Source organism: Dermacentor albipictus, chromosome 2 (genome assembly GCF_038994185.2).
Source record: "Dermacentor albipictus isolate Rhodes 1998 colony chromosome 2, USDA_Dalb.pri_finalv2, whole genome shotgun sequence".
NCBI lineage: Eukaryota > Metazoa > Arthropoda > Arachnida > Ixodida > Ixodidae > Dermacentor > Dermacentor albipictus.
This window is the reverse complement of record NC_091822.1, coordinates 70,732,322-70,752,367: the sequence shown is the minus strand read 5'-3', so window position 1 is coordinate 70,752,367 and position 20,046 is coordinate 70,732,322. Positions and strand designations below refer to the sequence as shown.

General features: G+C 46.0%; 1 protein-coding gene across 1 annotated transcript in view; it reads left to right on the top strand.

Annotated features, from left to right (window-relative positions):
• Positions 1–14,542, top strand: part of LOC135908235 (uncharacterized) — a 29,147-nt gene extending 14,605 nt beyond the window's left edge. The window contains exon 6 of the mRNA XM_065439988.1: positions 14,169–14,542. Within this exon, the coding sequence (XP_065296060.1) occupies positions 14,169–14,318 (150 nt within the window). The 3' untranslated portion in view covers positions 14,319–14,542. The remainder of the gene's footprint in view (positions 1–14,168) is intronic.
• The last annotated feature ends 5,504 nt before the right edge of the window (positions 14,543–20,046 follow it).

Below are 20,046 nucleotides of genomic sequence, written 5' to 3'. Positions count from 1 at the left end.
GCCACAACCACGATCTGATCATGAGGAATGCCGTAGCGGGTGACTCCGGATTAATTTTTACCACCAGAGGATCTCTAACGTGCCCCCAATGCACGGGACACAGGCGTTTTTGCATTTCGCTGCCTTCGAAATGCGGCCGCCGCGCCGGGATTTGCTACCGCGACGTCGTGCTTAGCAGCGCAACACCATAGGTGCTAAGCCACCGCGGCAGGTGGTGCTTTGGACTTTCAGCGGCGTTCTTGTGGGATACAAATGCGCAAATCGAGCTCCACATCTTATATCGAGTATGCGAAGTGCTTCCCTGAGAAGAGGTAAAACACCTAAAATAGCAAGCAGCACGCATTATAGACTTCAGAATTTGTTACTTATACTGGCAGCACTGTCCAAATAAGCAAAGAAGACGGCGACATCCAGGTTCGAAGCGACTCTTTCGCTTGATGCTGCGCTCATGCTTCTCGTTTGGGGCGTCAAATCGAGGTGCGACACCGTTGCGACGCCATTTGGTGCTAGAGCGGGCGGAGAAAGAGGCCCGATGTGGTCTTGAACTGTTTCAAAGGAGACGACCCGGAGGTGACCCTCATTTCCAAACGTCACACATCGTTGCCAAAATGGCGGTTGGTGTCGCTGATAGGCGTTGAGAGGCAGCGATTCCAAGTTGAAATTTCGCGTTAGAATGTGTGCTGCGCCCCCAGGTTCTTTCTTTTTTGTGTGTGCGTTTAAAACCACATTTGGGCCTCTACTCTCACTTACATATATAAACTGAGAACTCTAGGACGGCAGTGTCATTGCCCCTTTAACCTAGCGTTCGCTGTCGTTAGGGAACTTTTATTAATGTACATAACAAACTCTCTGAGCCTCTCTTTATGTTTATTAACGTATACGAATTACGGCAGACACCGACGTGAGCAGCAATGCTGGCGGTTCGATTTTGCGACAAAGACTACAACTATACACGCGGACAATTTTCTGCGGCAATGAAGGGGAAAGCTCTTGAAGATAGTCCAATAGTCTCATTCCCATTTGTCTAGGCTGGAGGGCAGAAAACAAGCAACTGTCATACTACCAACCTTGTATACAGCAAAACAATAATACGATACTTAGGGTCCCATATAAATAATTTTATTTCTTTTTACTCTTCCTTGTTTACCCAAATGCGAAACTGTCGTAAACAGAAAGCGCTGCCGAAACCTGCCGGACTATTTGGCGCAATAACACATGTGCAGAAGCTACGCTCGTCTAGCTTTCGTTTCAGTCCCGCAGAAAGTTGTGCAGTACGCACAACCTAGGGTCCGAGATCTCAGAGGCCATGCCCAGTACTGCAACTGCAAGGTCCATTTCCAGACTCGCGACTAAACCTCATCGTTTTGTACGGCAGCGTGACGTCACGGACTTCTAACCAATCAGGGCTGGTTAGAAGACCGGGCTGTTCCGGCACAAGAAATGTTACCGAAACTTTGTGGGTTGCAGATATAATTTCGTTATAATGCAGTGCTGGTCCTTCCTCGACCAGTGAACAATTAACTATACGGACCCGACCAAATTCTGTCAAAGTCCGTGACGTCATGGCGAGCTTATGGGCACCGTCGCCACCCCTCTTTTGTCATTTCGTCTTTTCTGTCTTACCTAGCTAAACTAATTAAATTCTGGGGTTTTACTTACCTGGGCTTACCGTTCTGGGACATTATGTGTATAACTTTGCAGATCCAGTGTCTGCATTTGTGTTGTATGGTTCTCTTTTGTCCATGTCTATACGCCTTACCTTCTTTCATAATGAATGCCTACCAACTGCCTCAACTTTCTCTAATTCTGTTATCTATATATTTTTTATTCGTTGCTTTGTGTTTTCTTTCTGTCTTTTTTTGGACTGTAAATGCATACGTAATAGTCAATACGCTTTGTGACCAGCTAGTTTTATTAGCGGAATAGTAATTCATTGCATGAAAAATGTTTTGTTTTGGACAGTGCATTTCGCTTTGCATTTCATTTTGCAGTTTGTTGTGTAGGATGCGCAACCGCTGTTATGCATCCATCTGCATCATACGCTGGCACTCTCGGACTGTGCTGGTTGACGAGGCTAGTCAAGCGGTGGCTAGCACTGCTTCTTTTCTGTCTCGCCGCCCACGGTTTTGTCCGTGAAACTGAACCAAGAGATTATGCTGATATGAAACCACGAAATCATTATGAGGCACGTAGGAAGCACGGCCTTACAAAGCTCCCTTTTGTGGAAAAAAAAGTGTCCGTCTTGATATTTCAGAAGCGGAACTTAAGCATTCCTTTTAAAACTTGCGATGTGCACAGGGTCCGTACAAGGGCGAACACAAGTCTTAGCAGGTCCCCAACCAGCAGTGTTCTTGACTTGGCACTGACGCGATAGGAACCGGGTAGCTTCTCGAGAAAGGCCAAGCACCGAGCCACAGACAAAGGAGGGAGGACGAGTGATATGCGCAGGAAATTGTCGGGCTGGTGATAGCTTTATGCGTCACCAACCCTAATTGTCCATGACGAATGAGGATATACGTTTTGTTTGCAATGTAGTATTTTTTTTATTGGGAAGAGATAATAGAATGCGGCATCTGGAATGATTCGCTGGCTGGCTGGAAGCTTTCCACTGCGCGCACGAGGACTATCGGCCTCTGATCAATTCCTTGGTGCCTTAGTTTAAGAGGTCTCCGAAAGCTTCCTTTCTGTGGAGATTATTTTGCGATTAATACTTGGCTCCAAACAGGGTCTGATTTTGCGATAATTCTTGCCGCAAATATTAGCTGGAATCATGATTTTGAGTGCCAATATTTCATAAATATACGCTGTAACACGCTCAAAGAATGCAGTTAGCGTGCAAAGTTTTTTGTTCTTTTCTACTGACGTTGTTATAACAGAAAAACAGAAAACTTGCACGGAATTTATTTTTCAGAATTTTCTTTTCAAGCAAAAGTGGTAAAAACGAGTCTGCAATATGGGAGGTAGGAAAATCGAATTTCGCAGGTAGTTACGCTTAGCGCTCGTGCAAATGTTCGTCTTATTTCCTGCCGTTACATATATGAATGACAATATGATTAGGAATATAAAGCTCGTCGTAGTGGGAGATTCCGATTTATTTTGACAACCTAAAGTTCTTTATGGTGCACCCAAATCTAAGCATATAAGAGTTTTTTTTTCTAGTTGTGTTTTTTTCCTCCTTCTTCTTCCGCTCCCATCAAAATGCGGCCTCCACGGCCAGGACAGCACCCACGACTACGATCTCAGCAGCACATCATATCAACGGAGCTACCACGGCAACTGCGAAAATGAAGACACCAGAGTGTATAAATGTTTGTTTCGGTGATGGTTAGTTTAATGACAAGCAACTGTGTTTTTTTTTTGGGGGGGGGGATGTAATTCTATTGTATGCGCCAATGTAACCATGACGCTTATGTGCTTAATCCTTAAGCGGTAACTGCACAAGGAACGCCTTTGTGACGTATTTTCCGCGCGGCGTCTTCCGATATCGGTAGTGCTCGATAGTACCGTTTCTCGACAGCGGCGGCGCTGTTATCTATGCACCTTTATCTGCGCTGTTATCTATGCGTACAAAAAGCCGTAGTCGCTGCTAATGAGGCAATATGGAAAATGAGCCGAGAGAAAGGCTTCGAGGTTGTCGAAGTAAACAGGGAAGTGAGAAGTTGCGGTGGTTTTAAACGAGACGGGATCCACTTCAATTACAGGTTAGCACGAGAAGTGGGCTGGCGACTTGGTGGTCACGCTGTTGCTTTTTTAGGGGGCCCGCGGCCGCTCAGGAGGTCAGAGTAGATATTAATGAAGAAGGTCCCCTAGGGGAACATCAGAAGAGCATCGCCGTCGATAATAGAAAAATGAGGAAAACAAGAAAAAGAGCTCGCCATGCAATAGGTTACATAAACATGCAGGGCGACAGAAGAAAGGAAAAGTGGGCAGAGATTGAGGAGCAGTTACACAGAGAACAAATAGGGGTGTATGCTGTTGCAGAAACGCACCTTAGAGACTCAGAAGAGCCACCAGTTATTGACAATTCTGTTTGGGAAGGGTGCAACAGAACTAAGTCGGAAAGAAAGGGAGGGGGAGTCGGAACGCTCATCCATCAGGGAGCCAAATGGAAAAGAGTAAATTCACAATGTCAAGAGCATCTTTGGTTATCAGGTACAATGAGTGGGAAAGAAACTTGGCTGGGCGTTACGTATTTGTGGACCGGAAAAAATTACACACAGAAGAATAAAGAGTTAGTGGAATGCATAAGCGCTGATATTAAGGGTTTCGGGTGTGGTGCTGAAATTGTCCTATTAGGTGACATGAATGCCCACATACAGGAATTAGATGGCTATACGGACAATAACGGGAAGTCAATGCTGGACCTTTGTGAGCAAAATAACCTCGTGATCGTGAATACAGGGCCTAAGTGTGAAGGACAGATCACGTGGGAAGTGGGAAACCGGCAATCGACCATTGATTACTGTCTGATGACAGAAGGAATTCATGATAAGTTGAGAGAAATGGTCATCGATGAGGAAGGGTTTAACAGCATAGGGAGTGACCATAAACGCATCATATTGAAAATGGGATATGTAGTTGGCAAAGAGAGCAAGGAGAGCAAAATGGCCAGTCCAAATTTAAACGCTGAACAAATAGCAAATACAGTCACTAGAGTTGAGGAAGGACTTGGCAAATGGCCAAGTAAATAGTGGGAATATGGTGAGCTTATAAGTGTAATAACGACAGAAATACGGAAAGAGAAACAGTATGTTCATTGGAAAGGAAAAGAAACCGAAAAGCTCGTGGAACAAGGAGATACAAGAAGCGATCGCCGTACGACAGAAAGCATCTCGAGAGCACAGGCAGGATGAGAAGGGGCAGTTGCCAAAGGATGAAGTAACTAGTTAATGGGAAATATACCGGGAGAAAAAGACTATGGTTGAAATACTGGTGCAAGCAAAATTTAAAGGTGAAAGTGAACTTTGGTTGTCAGAAATACGTGAGAAACAGAAGCCGGCACCTAGAATATTTTGGAAACACATAAAATTATTAGGCAGGAAGTCAACAACAATACAACAACATATCCTAGACGAAGATGAAAACAGACTCGAAAGAGAAGCGGCAATAAATTACATCTGAAAAGCAACAGCCGAATCTTTCCAAGGCAATGACGAGGTTATACTTGTTAGAAAAAAGAGCATGAAAGAGACCGAAGGGGAAAAGAATCTGGTGCTAACAAATTTAAACTGGAAGAAAGCGGAAGAAAAAATTCCTAAGCGTACAGCCACAGGGCTAGACGACGCTCCCATTAGGCTGATAAATGAACTAGGACCAAAAAGTAAGGAAGCTCTGGTGAAAGCAGTGGAAAGAACTTTAAAAGATAGACGAATACCAGACAGTTGGCGACAAAGTACAATGAATTTGATTTATAAAGGAAAGGGGGAGAAAGACAGAATTCACTCGTATAGACCGTTGACCATTACATAGGTAATATATAGGCTAGCAATGCAGGCAATCAAATTAAAGCTTCAAGCATGGACAGAGAATAATAGCATTTTGGGAAAGCTTCAGAATGGCTTTAGAATAGGTAGGCGTTTGGATGACAACTTGTTTGTTCTTACTCAGTGTATTGAAATATCAAAAGCAGAAAGCAGAGACCGTTGTATGTGGCCTTTTTAGACATTACAGGAGCCTACGACAACGTGGACCGCAACATATTGTGGGATATCCTGGAAGGGGAAGGCTTAGGTAACGATTGTATACAGCTTTTGAGAGAGATTTACCTACAAAATACCGTTTGCGTCGAATGGGAAGGGATGAGGAGCGAGGAGAAAGTTCATATCAACAAGGGACTGAGGCAGGGGTGCCTTTATCCCCACTGTTGTTTATGGTGTACATGGTGAGGATGGAGAGGGCGCTAGAAGGAAGTAATATCGGGTTTAATCTCTCATACGAACAGGCGGCTGCAGTAATAGATCAACAACTCCCAGGTTTATTTTATGCGGACGACATTGTGTTGCTAGCTAACAGGCAAAGTGATTTGCAACGTCTGGCTAATATCTGTAAACAGGAAGGCAACGATTTAGGTTTGAAGTTTAGTGTTAGAAAATCAGGTGTTATGGTATTCAATGAAAACAGTGAACAGAGAGTGGAGATACCGGGCCAAGAAATACCTCGGGTAACAGAATATAAATACCTTGGTATATGGATAAACGAAGGCAATGGATATATGGAAACACAGGAAAGAACCATAACAGTAAAGGGGAAGAGAAATGCAGCCATAATGAAGCACAGAGCGCTATGGCGATACAATAGCTACGAGGTCCCCCGAGGTATGTGGAAAGGTGTAATGGTTCCAGGACTTCCTTTTGGAAATGCGGTTGTTTGCTATAAATCAGGGGTACAATCAGGACTCGACGGGAACCAAAGGTCAGTGGGTCACCTCGCATTGGGCGCTCACGGGAAGACTACAAATGAAGCGGTGCAAGGTGATATGGGCTGGACTAGTTTTGAAGTGAGGGAAGCTCGCAGTAAAATTGAGTATGAAGAACGGCTGAGGAATATGGAAGAAAGTAAATGGGCTGGGAGAGTGTTCAGGTATCTGTACAGGAAAAACATTGATTCACAGTGGAGGAAAAGAACTAGGAAGCTTACCAGCAAGTATGCGGCCTGTAGGGTGGACAACACAACAACAAAGGTCAAGCGGAAAGTCAGAGAAGCTGAATTAATCTCATGGGTGGCGGCAATGGAAAAGAAACCTGCCATGAGTAACTACTTAAGAGGAAAAAACGAAATCAGGAAAGAAACCATTTATGATAACTCAAAGGGAAGCTCATTACTCTTCGAAACGAGATCAGGATGCCTTAGAACACGCACCTATAAAGCGAGATATAAGAAGGAAGAAGCATGTGCTTGCTGTGGTAAAGCTAGGGAAACTACGGAGCATGATTTATTAGAATGTGAAGACGTCTACCCAGCGGTCGATTTAGGCACCACTGGCCTCCTTGAAGCCCTTGGGTTCAGAGAGAGCAGTGGTAAAGCAAACATGTCCGCAATAGACATTAGTAAGAGGCGACTGGAGGATTGGTGGAAGAAAAGTAGGGAAACGACAAAAGACGTACAAAAGCACAGTTCACAATAGGAGATCAGAAAATTTGGGCGTGGTAGTTCATAGTGTTTTTTTGTCTTTTTTCATTGTTTAACCTAGGTAGAATATTAGGCAGTATAGTAGCAAGAGCTTGGTGGCGCAACCCACCACCCCGTTCCAAAGGGGACGCTCATAACATCAATCGATCTTTTAAAACCCCTTAGAACGTCCATTGCGCCCTGCGCAATGACGTTGCTCCAAAGGCCACCCAAATCTATTTCGTGTAGTTATCGGTAAGGGGGAACGTTTCACGGGGTCAACTTGGGGACAGTGATAACCGCGCAGCTATCGCGCTGCCGCGTAGTCGCGGGATTATACGCCTAGCCAAGTGGAGCAACGCCTAAAGCCCAGTTCCACGTGTTGATCAGTGTATAACTAGCACGCGCGCTATACTTATCAGCGGGTGGTATGCACCTACCCGCACGCGTCAAATATTACGGTTGCACTTTCCTGTTTATAAACGCAATGGTATTAAACGAGCCTAACGCCAGACCGGTTAGGGAAATTATTGAGGCTGGCCAGATGTACGCACAATCTGCCACGTGTGTCAGTGTCCCGTCAGTTGCGCTGACGGATAAAGAAATATGTTATCTCCTTGGGCGTTGGCGTTCTTTTACAAGTTTTGCATGCGATTACGCAAGAGTTTTGTATGTGTTTATTGATTGTGCTTGTGCGGCCAGGGGGGGGGGGGGGACACTCCGTATACATCCCATTGGCCGTTTTCGAGCAGACGCTCTTTCGACGCTAGCGCCAAGGTCCCCTTCAGTTACGGCCCTAACCAATGGGCGACGCATTAAGCAAAATGGTGGCGCACTTGATTGTTTACGTTGTCATGGCAACAGCAACAGCAGCCGCGCGGCACCTCCTCTCCCAAACGTTATTCTTTCCTTTTTGTTTTTATTATGCCGACCCGCTCCACTCCCTTTCCCCCATGCCACGCGCGCCGCTCACTTTTTTTTGTTTTTACCCGTAAGCGGCGCGTTTTTTCTTCTTTTTTATAGCGCGCTTGTTGCCGCGCGCCACGCGCCAGCTCGCAAGCAATGCGCGCGCTACGCCGCGCATTCGCATTGCTTGCGAGCTGGCGCGTGGTGCGCCGTGGGCTATGCGTTGGTACGCACGCAGTCTTGCCCATACTTATATTATACCAGCATGTGCCGGGACATAAAAAAAATTCCACTTCCAACACAACAGATGTTTAGTCTCGCTTTATTGACTTCGTTTCCGAAAAGAGATTTTTCTTACAACGTGGTGTGATACACGCTCAAAAAATGAGCAAAAGTGAGAGGTGCATGACGTATACAAGAGTACTAAAGACAAAAGTTCACAGATGGTGAAATAACAAAAGAAAGTGCTAGAAAACGCGAAGGCCATTTCATGTACACACATATAAAAACAAGATTTTTATGTAACGTTCTCAAGACCTAAATGTAGACGAGCTCCTGATATGTGCACTAAGATATTGCACAAAATTGGACGACGTGTATGACATAGTCATGACAACTACAAAAAGGGAAAACTCACTGGTAATGGCAAAAACAATGACACGCAAAATACCTGAAAGATAGAATAAAATGCTAACATTGTTTGATTGAGCGCCATACCAAAGGAAAGCTTACTCAAAAATCTGCACGAAAGTATATGAAATGCTTGACATGTTCATTACTACTGAACAAATTGAAAAAAACATGGCAGAAAAAATAACATTGTACTAAAAACTGAAACACACACTATCACAATATTTTGCACTTGGCCACAACTTGAGTAACGGTGGCAAGGGGAACAGAAGGTTGTCGGCTTTTGCAGCAGCACATAGAAAACATTCGCAGAAAGGCTTATTCCTCAATCAAAGACCAGGTAAAACAAGCCAACACGACTTTTCTTTCTACCCGAATGCAATGCTTAGCAATAAAATTACGTCACTTAAGGCACTAAGTCGTACCTACTGGGCTCTCCCTTGTATAATAAACACGAACTGCAAAAATCTGCATGTAGGACACTTGCAATGCTCATGCTTTCCAGAGGAAAAGAAAGCGTATCATGCCTACACATGAAGGTTGTTCGCGCGGTTTTCCCATCGGGGGTTACTGTGATAGTACACAAACACTAACAGTAATTTTTCAGCTGTTAGTTGGTTTGTAGAACGTGATACACAGAAAAAGCACTGAGGGCGGTATGGAAAGCTGGGCAAGGTACTCAAGTTGCAGAATGAGACTTGGCACAGAAAAACACAAGTCACAGACCAGGTGTCAATGAGGAGGAACATGTATTTGTCAGCTTTCTCTACCGGGAAGAGGCAAGTGTAGCACAATCAAGGCGCAACGACGTCCGGAGCCTCATGGTGTACACAAATGGACAGGGCTGTACCGTGTACATGCGCCTTCTGATGTCCTTGGGTCTGAGCGCTCACCTGTTGTCTTTAGGCACCCGGAACAACCTTGCAGGACTTGTTTTTGAGGTATTTGTGCACAACTGCACGATGCACGAGCGGTACGAGTCGTGAAACGGGTGAAACATCGCGGAGCACAAGCACACAGCTACCGAGGACCACAGAACAGGCGAAACTAGCCACGTCGGTCAACGCACAGCAGCGCACGCATCTCGATGACAGTAGATAACAAAAGTAAAGCGTTACGTAGCGGACTAAGCAGCAGCCGGGCCGGCGGAGATGGCACGGCGGCGCGGGCGCGTAGACAGTCGAAGGTGAGGGAGTTGAGAGAGTATTACGAGAGAGGGCGTAGGGAGAGGAGTCGATTGGGGGGGAAGGGCTTGGCCACCTGGATCGGCGCGCGTGCGCGCGACGATCTACGAGGCCGTGCAAGGGAAACGGATTTTTGCGTCGCCCATTACAGAGATGGCGCAAATTTCCTGTGCCACCGGAACCGGGGAGTGTCCCCCCGCCCCTGGTGCGGCCCTCCACTCCCTCGAAAACCTTCATTTAAACTTCAAGCTGTAAGTGCGCGTCTGTCCTGTCCAGTCCGTTTCTTTCCGCCTGTATTTCCGCTCAACGGCACTGCATGATGCATCAACTGGCCAAACAGTCTATGCTTCTGCTGGTCAACGTTTGTTCATAGTATTCCTGCTTTCAAACACGTCAGCACCGCATTATTGAATAGCCACCTGCTTAGTTTGCCACTGTTCGTCACTTTATCATCATATCTGCCTTCATGTCTAAGCAATCTGCGTAGGGGGCAGCTCCACTTTCTCAAGCGTTATTTTCTTTGATTGGAGAAAGGAAGTGCAGATTTTAAAAACTGAAAAAAAACATGAAGATAAAAAAGTTTACATCGCGATCACATCTCGCATGAAGTTGAACTGCAGCTTTCTCTTTTGTCTTCCCCTTTCTTTCCTTTTTTTCGCGCTGAAGGGTATATCTACTATGTTGGGTATAACTTGTCTCCTTATATGGAAGCACAAGACCTGCGGCAGACGAAGAAAATCTTCGAGTTTTGTTACAACGAAAAAAAAATGTGTCGTATGTTTTTAGCTGAACACAATTAACTTGATATAAAAGGGCTTTCATATCGCCATGGTACGGTATAAAGTGTCTGTTCAACCGGTATGAAGGGTCCGAACTTAGAGAGCCGAGCAGGCGAAGCATACAGGAACATAGAAACACACCACGAGCACTGACGAAAATTTGAGAGTCCGAGTTCACAGTTGTCCGTGCGCAGGATCTGTTTGATGCCAGTGTCCTGTTCAGCAACACGGGGGATGGGTTAACTGAGAATGTGTAAGAGCGAGGTTGAAGATTAATATGCAGAAGACGAAGGTAATGTTCAATAGCTTGACAAACGAACAAGAATTCATGATCGTCAGTCAGTCTCTAGAGTCTGCGCTGGACCACGTGTATGTAGACCAATTACAGGGAATTCTGATCATCATAAGGAAACTCGCTGAATAATAAAAATGGCTTGCACTGCATATAGCAGTCATTACCAAATCCTGACTATAGGAGCATATCACTGTCGTTACACATAAAGGTCTACAATCGTTGCGTTATACCTGCCTTAACATATCGGACAGAAACTTGAAGGCTAACGAAGAAGCCTGAGAACGAGTTAAGGACCGCGCAAGGACCGTGCAACGAAAAATATTAGGCTTGAAGTTAAGAAACAGAATGGAGCGGTGTGGATCAGAGAACAAACGGGGATAGCCGATATTCCAGTTGGCGATAGGAGAAAAACATTCAGCTGAGCAGCCCATGTAATCCGTAGGGGAGACCGCCGGTGGACCATTAGGGTTACAGAATGGGTTCCAAGAGAAGGGGAGCGCAGTCGAGGACTTCAGAAAATTAGGTGGGGTGATGGAATTGCGATATTTTCAAACGGAAGTAGGAATTAGCCAGCCCAAGAAAGGGATAATTGAAGTAGTAAAGGCAAGGCGCAGAAGACCAGGACTCAAGACGAACACAAACGACAGGACCGGCGCCTTCTGCGCCTGCGGTTCTGCAGTCTTCTGCGCCTTGCCTTTACTACTTCAAGCATGAACCAACTAGCACAAGCGAAAGTTTTACTTGATGATAATTGAAATTCGCTTGGAGAGGCCCTGTTCCTGCAGTCGATAAGAATTGGCTGAATATTATTATTATTATTATTATTATTTGCATCGCAATATTTACCTCTTCAACTTTTGTTATATGTAGATAACCAAATGTTATCTCATTCTTTTCAATTTCTTGCCTTTCGTTTTATTTTTTTTTTCATGTCTCATCAATTTATGTATATTTTTTGCCTTTTCTATCATATTCATTAGCACGGTCCTACAAGCCAACTGAAGCTTAGACCGGCCTGCTTGTGTTGTTTTGTATATTTTGTGGCAATAATAATAATAATAATAATTATTATTATTATTATTATTATTATTATTATTATTGTTGTTGTTGTTGTTGTTGTTGTTGTTGTTGTTGTTGTTGTTGTTGTTGTTGTTGTTGTTGTTGTTGTTGTTGTTGTAGTTGTTGTTGTTGTTGTTGTTGTTGTTTGCCACCGGCAGACTGCCTTCGTCAATCACTACCCAACGTCATTATTGGCTTTCACCGGCACTGGCGAACATTTCCAGCGTCAGAATGTTCGTGTAAACAGGGACCGCCGCTGACGTGGCCAAAAAATCTCCGAAACGGACCTCGAGGGCCGAACAGTTGTTGGCGCCCTCTGTTGTGTATCTCTGCGTTCTTTCGTCGGTTCCGCTCTAAAGTTCGTTGACCACGGCAGTTGACTTTCGACAAGACTCGGCTAGGGTGGCTAGAATGGGGAGGTGTGAAGACCGGCCTCCGGAAGCTGGCCCCAAAACGCGTTCCTGCCACGTGACGGCGCTGCCGGCCGGGGCGCCGTTTAGGGCGCCGTAGTTTCTCGGGGCGTCTGCATACCTCCGGGCGGGAAAATGATTTGGTAGCGCTTAGTTTTTGCGTTTGAATGCGTTCAAATCTGACCAGACTTCTTTCTCTACATTGTTGATGCTGAGAGAATTTAGTGATGTTTCGCTGCTCTCATTCCACATGGAAACAGCGAGCACCGACTACGCAGCCGACACAGCAATGCTTTTTGCGACCACCTCTTGCCGAGATTCGCGCGCTTATGCCTTACCGAAAATATAGTTCATAGGAATTGCCACGCAAGGCCAGCGCATTGGAATAACCTTGAATGTGTCGCCCGCACATAAGTCACATATTTGGGATTGTAACATTACTTTAAATGGAGGAAGTTCATGCAATATATCAGCATTGTGGTGAAGAAATTCTAGAAAGTCCAAAGCGCTTGCGACTTAATACATGTTTATTGGAAATAACACGGTTAATGCATAACATCACATTTAAAAAAAAACGCAGGGCTTAACCTTCTTGGCTTTGTTGTGGATGACACATAGATTTAAGCTTTTGAGGAAAAAGTGAATATATATGTGTTATACAATAAAACCTAGACACCGATCCTGTTAGATCAGCGGAATGCCTCCTGCAGCCAATCTGTGGCACATTGGCTGCTAGAAGCAAGAAATTCTTGACACCTTTTGCGTGCAGTCGCGTAGTGCTAAATGCACGAGTGAACCGGTCCTCGAGTGTCTGAATGAGGTTGTATAGACATGCTGAGGGATACAGAAGCAACCCCCCCCCCCCCAACCACCCGAGACGCGGTCTCGTATGACAACAGCAGAAGTCGGTCGAGAATACAAAACTTGGACCATCTGCAGAAAACCCACACTAAAACCAGCCTCTTCTAGAACACGGAAAAGGTACCTATGGCTAATGATGTCGAAAGCCTTCTCCGGATCGAAGGAGCAAAGAATACCGGGAAGTTTCCAGGTATTTCCCTCCAGGAGAAGGTCCCTCACTGCTAAACCGTGTCGAGTAGAGCGCCCCTGGACACTACATGCCTGATATGGACCCAAAAAAGTGCTGAGCACTGGTGTGAGTCGCGTACACAGGCACTTTGCTATGAGCTTATAATCGCAGTTCAGAAGCGTGATTGGACGCCATGCTCTCAGATCGGAGCTCCTCGACATCGTCCTTACAAAGGAGAGTGATTAGCCCCTCTCGTTGAGACGCTGACAAAGTCCCTTCACCTATAGTAGCCTGTTCACCAATGATGTGAACGGCTTCACTAACAGTGTCCAAAATTTAACATAAAATTCGACTGTCATATCATCGGATCCTGGACTGCGATTACGCTTCATAGACCAAGGCCGAAAATAGCTCGTCCTCATCTATGGCTGAGTCGCACGCTTGTGGCGGCTCAGCTGGTGAAGCAAACGGAAAGACAGCTGGAGAGGCACACAAGGTCATGTAAAACTGCCTCGCCAGTGCAAGAACTCCATCTGGTGAGTCGACTATGCTACCATCACTTGGATCTATCAGGGAAAACAGAGTTGTGTTCTTCCTTGAAAGATGCTTCCTTGAAAGCCACCCTAACTCGGCCGCGGGACCTCATTAACTCGCTTTTTGCGAAGGCAACTTTGAACGCCTGCCTCGCGTGTTTCGTGCCTGCTTTCCGATCCGACCGCTTCGTTTCAATCAGCGCTGTCTTCTCCGCGGCGCTCGCACTTGGCGCAGGCTCGCTTCGTGCGCTGGGCCAAGCTGCGGGGCGTGGCGATCAAGGGAGACTGGACGGCGAGCGCGTCCGCGCCGTTGCTTCGGGCGCTCGCCGGCTACGAGGCTCCCCGGAACGACTTCCTGGACTGGCCCGCCAAATCCAAGCCGTGAACGCGCATGCGCGGCCCTCCGCCCCGTGCGCGCTGGCATGCCAACGCGTTCACAATGCGGGATTCATTGCGGGATTCGCGGAAACGCGCCTTATATTTTGTGCGCTGGCTTCAGCTTTCTTTCTCTCGCACTACAAACGTCACACGCTCGCGCTCGCAAACGCCTTGTGGCACCGTTATGCGAACTTAGTGCAAAAAATAGATTCTACAATGTACTTTGTCTTTGCAACGACCTTATCTTTTTTAGTGCGCAATTATCGCGCAGCACAGATCGTCCATCTTCGGGCGGCGAAGCTGTGGCACGAGCAAAGTGTATGGACGGGCCTTCGTGGAGAGGGACGCTATGGATTGGGGCTGGGGGCGGGAGAGCTGCCGGTATTGGTTTGGCACCAGCCCTGACATCCCGCCACGTGACTACCTCACCGATTGGCATGTTGCGCTCACCCGCTGTGCGCGTCGCTGTCACGTGGCAAACTGGCTGGTCACGTGCCAATGTCACACATGACCAGCTACGTTTGCGCAGTCACCCCGCAGAGGGGCAGCACGTCGTCATTTCAGCACTAGCTCCCTCAGTGTGCTAGTGTCAGGTGATTTGTTTGCGTGTCGAGCAGCGCCATGTCACCAATTTCACCACTTTTAATATTCTAACCAGCCCGACGAATGTTATGTCAGAAAAAAAAAGGTTACGTTATTGAATGTTACATTTGCTAGAAGATGCCGTTGTAAGACTCAAATAGAAAGAGCTCTAAGTGCTACTGCCGAGCAATGATGGCTTGCACGTTTAGAAGCAGATGTACAGTCGACTGATTGTTTAACAGCATCGCGCGACCGTCGACTGGCCGGCCAATCATCGCCTTCTAACGGCGCGAAGCGATGACGCTGCTCAGCAAGAGCAGCGCATGCGCACCAAGTTCACTCGAAGTGCTGGTTTCGTCTGTTAGGCTCTTCCCATCAGTACGACATAGCCACTGGCATGATTAACTCAGTGGACGCTTCCCTGCTTATCGGAGTTAACAAGTGCGCGTGAGCCCGGACGCAACCTCTTTATAGCACAGACCGCTGTGGTCCACATGTACCTTAACATAAATAACAAAGGGCGCAGAAATAAGAAATCGTTGATGCAGCAGGTTTTTCCGAGTTTCATGATTTTATTTTTGCAATTTTAGCAAATTCCTTGCTGCACGTGTTTAAAAACAGATACTCGCCGACGAGTCTTGTGGCTTAGTAGAACACGGCGTCGCTTCTTTAATGTTTGATTTCATTCGCCACCTTGCACTAGTCTAAATAAATGATTTCGTGCTTTATAAAAAAGATACGTATTTAGTAACGCTGTGAATTTCTCGCCAGCTGAGCAGCACCAGCCATACGCCGCAGTAACGAATTGTACAACGCAGGCACGAGGTCAACGTCGTTTTTAGGATCTTGCATTGCGCCTTAACAGATTACCAGAGTTGATCGGGTGTCACGTTGTGCAGACCCATCCTTCAAAGGTTTCTCTTCATTCTGCCCCACATATTCTCTATAATGTTAAAGCTCGGCTCCCTGCGGTGGCCATGCCAGAGCCGTAACCACCATTTCCTTAAGGTGGGCCTTCACAACGCGGGCAGTGTAGTCCTATGAAAGGTCCTGCCGGAGGTTGGAGGTCAAATCAGCCTTTCCTAATAGGACCATCGAGCAAGTGGGGCAGAAGCTGGCGGTCAATGATGCCAGCGTAGTTTTCGGAGCAGAATCGACGTGCAATTCGGCAGATGTGTACACGGGTGACTATGCCGCAAACGTTGACGCTGTGGCGACCACTTGCCTTCAAGTCCTGGGTGCGGTGAGGTCATATCTACAATATGGAAAATTGGGATCTCTTTATATTGTAAGGTTAAATCCCCATCCTCGCAAATGCTGAATAGCGGACCAAGACACCTCGCGAGAGCCGGACGGTAAACTTTGTGTTCCTGCTTCCATTCTATGCAGAAGGTTCCCTCATCTGTAAATGCCACTCTGCTCCAATAATCCACTGTCCACTACAGGTAATCGTCTGCAAAGGCAGCCTTTCCGCCTTGCGACTTGCCGTGGGCAACAGATTTTGAGCCGCACTTCCTTTCCTTAATCCGGCTTTACGGAGTCGTCGTCGCATAAGATCGTAACAAACGTCCTGTCTGACAATAACTTCCACCTGTCCTGTAGTGAGGAAAAGATCCCACCGCAACTACAGTGACGATGGTCATATTCTGTTCCTCCATTGTTTTCCGCTTCAAACATAGAGCTGCGTCACCAATGCGGCCTTTGTCATGAAATGACTGCATTGTTCTAAATATTATGCGTCGTATGTCGACTATTTCGGCTCATTCTATCTGCGCGTCGCTCGGCCTCCGACAGTTTCGATTTCTTTGATATGCGAGGTGATAATAATCCTCACGCCAGGCAACCACTAAAGAATGGCGCGCGACCAGGCGAAAGTAATATATAAATAATAATACAGGCGTCAATATATTTGGCTTATTGGCAACGCGCCTCAGAGTTTGCGCCGTGCTTGAAACTGGATGGAAAAGTTTCCATGATGTTTAAAAAAAGCGCTAACGACACAGGACACACAAAAAGCGGATGGGACACACACGGCGCTGACTTAAAACTGCGTTTATTGAAAATAAAACACATCTTTACTTTTTGAAACTTTACATCAAGCGTTCGAGTACAGTCATTGCTAATAAAAGCACTTGTCATTACCAAAACATTGCCTCGTGTTCGCCGATGAGATTAACACCTTTGTTCACCCCTGTTCAACAAGCCCATTTCATTCGAAGATAAGCCTACGGAAGGCTGACTAACGCAGCCGCCACCTTTTATGGGTATGTGCCTCTGCGACATAAGAGTTACACACTCGTGATACGTAGCTTCACATGCGTCGTAGTTGTCTGTGCATGCAACCTCCCAGCGCCGTTCCCTGCTCGACAAGCATCACACATCGCATTCCGCCTCATGGTACCATTGCATGGACGTCTCACGTTGTGTATCCGCCATATTTGGTTTACATTTAATCTCATACAAATATGAAAACTGCGTGAGAATAAAGTTGTTACCCTTGCGGAGCGTAAACATACACATTGAGTGAGGTTTCACATAAGCTTCATTTCACATAGATATCAAAATGTGCGTTTGATCAGCATAATGTTTTTTTAGAATGCCATATACGATTCCTCCAGCGCGTATTTACCTGCGAAAGTATAAGGTGCGTTCTTGCAATTTTCGTAAATTTAATAACACATATTTATGCAAACGTACGTAAGTATAGGTAGGTGTATAGATACATACATACATACATACATACATACATACATACATACATACATACATACATACATACATACATACATACATACATACATACATACATACATACATACATACATACATACATACATACATACATACATACATACATACATACATACATACATACATACATACATACATACATACATACATACGTGCTTGTACATAGAGTAAACGTTGCAGCCCATGGATAGGGAAATGGTTCCACAAATTTGAGGCAGTGGCAACGTTGGTTTAAATGTTATCGATAGCCACGGTATCTGGTATAGCACTGCATACCATGTCTACAAATCTGGTCAAGATTAAACTGAAGGCTGGTATCTCTGCGAATCACTCCAAGTTGAAGGTTCCGTTCAATGCGTAAGCACGCGTCAATGCGTGTGAGAATCTGGACTCCTACGGCCGACGATGAAAAGATATTGGGCGCTGATTTACAACAAAGTGAGCAATGCACCGCGCTTACACCACGAGGAGCGAAAAATTGCTACTGACTGACAAAGTAGGTTATTAGAGACAAACTGCAACGAAATTGCACTTTATCTAAACTGGTTATGGATTAGTGGTATGTGCTACTGAAGCAAACTTAGTAAAGTTGGAGGGCGGGTAGCTGCCTCATTTCTTGTATTAGCAGCCTCTAAACAGCACATAAACAGACGGCTTATGCACCTAATGAAGGGAAAATGAGACATCCACCCAAACGTAGCTAGCTGCTACAAAGAAAAGCCTCGCAGTTGCAGAAAAATGCATCCCGGTACGGGACTCGAACCCGGGACCACCGACTTTCTGGATCAGCCGCTCTAGCATCTGAGCTAACCAGTCGACTAGCAGATGGCAGGGTGAAGTCGAATTTGTCAACAACTCAAAGCAAAGGCAAGAGTTTGACGTAATAGTTCTGCTGAAACTCGCAACAGCAAGTCGCCTCCGATAGTTACCAGCGTACCATGGGCAGCCGTGGACGGCCCATAATTCCTGGGGTCATGCCAGGGAGTAGAGCATCCTCAGTCATGTGTCGTTTCCAGCGATCAGAAATGACCGCGTTTTTTTTTTTCTCTTGAGTTTTGGTATCAAACACGTCTATATTTCCAAGCACTTCTTGATGCTTCTTCTAGCACTTCAGACGTGATGTTCGGCACGCAGGCTACTCCGAATGCCCGCTATATAAAACTGGACTGTGTATGCGGCCAAAAATGTTGTTGCAGTTGGTCGTTAAATTGAGGGACATCGGATGCCTGAAACAGAGCGGGAAGTCGGCTGATGTAAGACCGGAATAATTGGATATTGCTGGAACTTGTGACCTTCCTCTGGCCTTTGAAAATGCGTAATATAATCTGAGAAGCACAAGCGAAAGCAAAAAAAAAGAAAGAGAAACAGACAGAAACAAACAAATATTACATATTAGAATGGAGTACATAATTAGCCCCTTTAGTATTTCTGTTTTCTACCATCCATTTTAGAGCGCTGGAAATCTCTGCTAATCGCTTAGGATTCAAGTGTATTTCGGACGGAAGTGCGCAGTAACAGGAACAAGCAGGTTATGCAGCACACATGAGGCTAGATCAGTTTCGTTATAATACTTTGTAGCTGCTCTGCACGACTTTTATAGTTCTACTGAAGCGCCATAGACATTTTCACTGGGCGAGGAAGAAAGGGCACGCGGCGAGACTATCCTACTCTACGGTTTGTGCGAGGGCGCTGCTTGAATATGTTGCCTAGTGCTCCTGTACATGCCCCCGCAGTGTGCGGGATATACAGACACACTAGTGCGAACGATTTGGAAATGTTCTAGCTTGTTCTGCGTGAAATTTATTCGATGTCGGTTCATACAAGCTCGTCGAGAAACGGCTGTGTAGCCTTTCGGTGCAGCGGCAGCTACAGCATTGGAAAATTTATCTTGGCTGCGCAAACGCGCGGCGTGCATCAACAGCCGCGGTGTGCGCACATGTTGTGAACTATTTTGGCTGTATCGGGTTTTCACTCCACGAATATAACCGACGTCTTTGAATTGCCAGCATGAATTAGAAAATCTTCTACCTGAACACTTGGTGTGGGAACATAAGAGTGCGTGTACGGCCAACCCACTTCAAACCCGAATCATCTAAGCGCCAATCATTATAGAACACTTCCGTCAGCCGCCGGCGTAGTTCTCCTGCATTTCAAGTGTAGTAGATCTGAAATCACTATGTTATGCATGCGCTCTAGTCTACGTTAGCCTCTTGTATGATGCCGGTGGCGTTGCTCAACACAGCGCTCACTGCGGTTGGTAAACCAGCCTCATAGATAAAATCGCTGTGCTTCGGCAGTGCCTACTAAAGAGCAACTATTAAGGCGCTCGTTCCTAGGTTAAGTGCCAGCGTTCGCTAAGTGTCAGAATCCTGGTGGTAAGCAGAATCGCATACAGCCTGCCC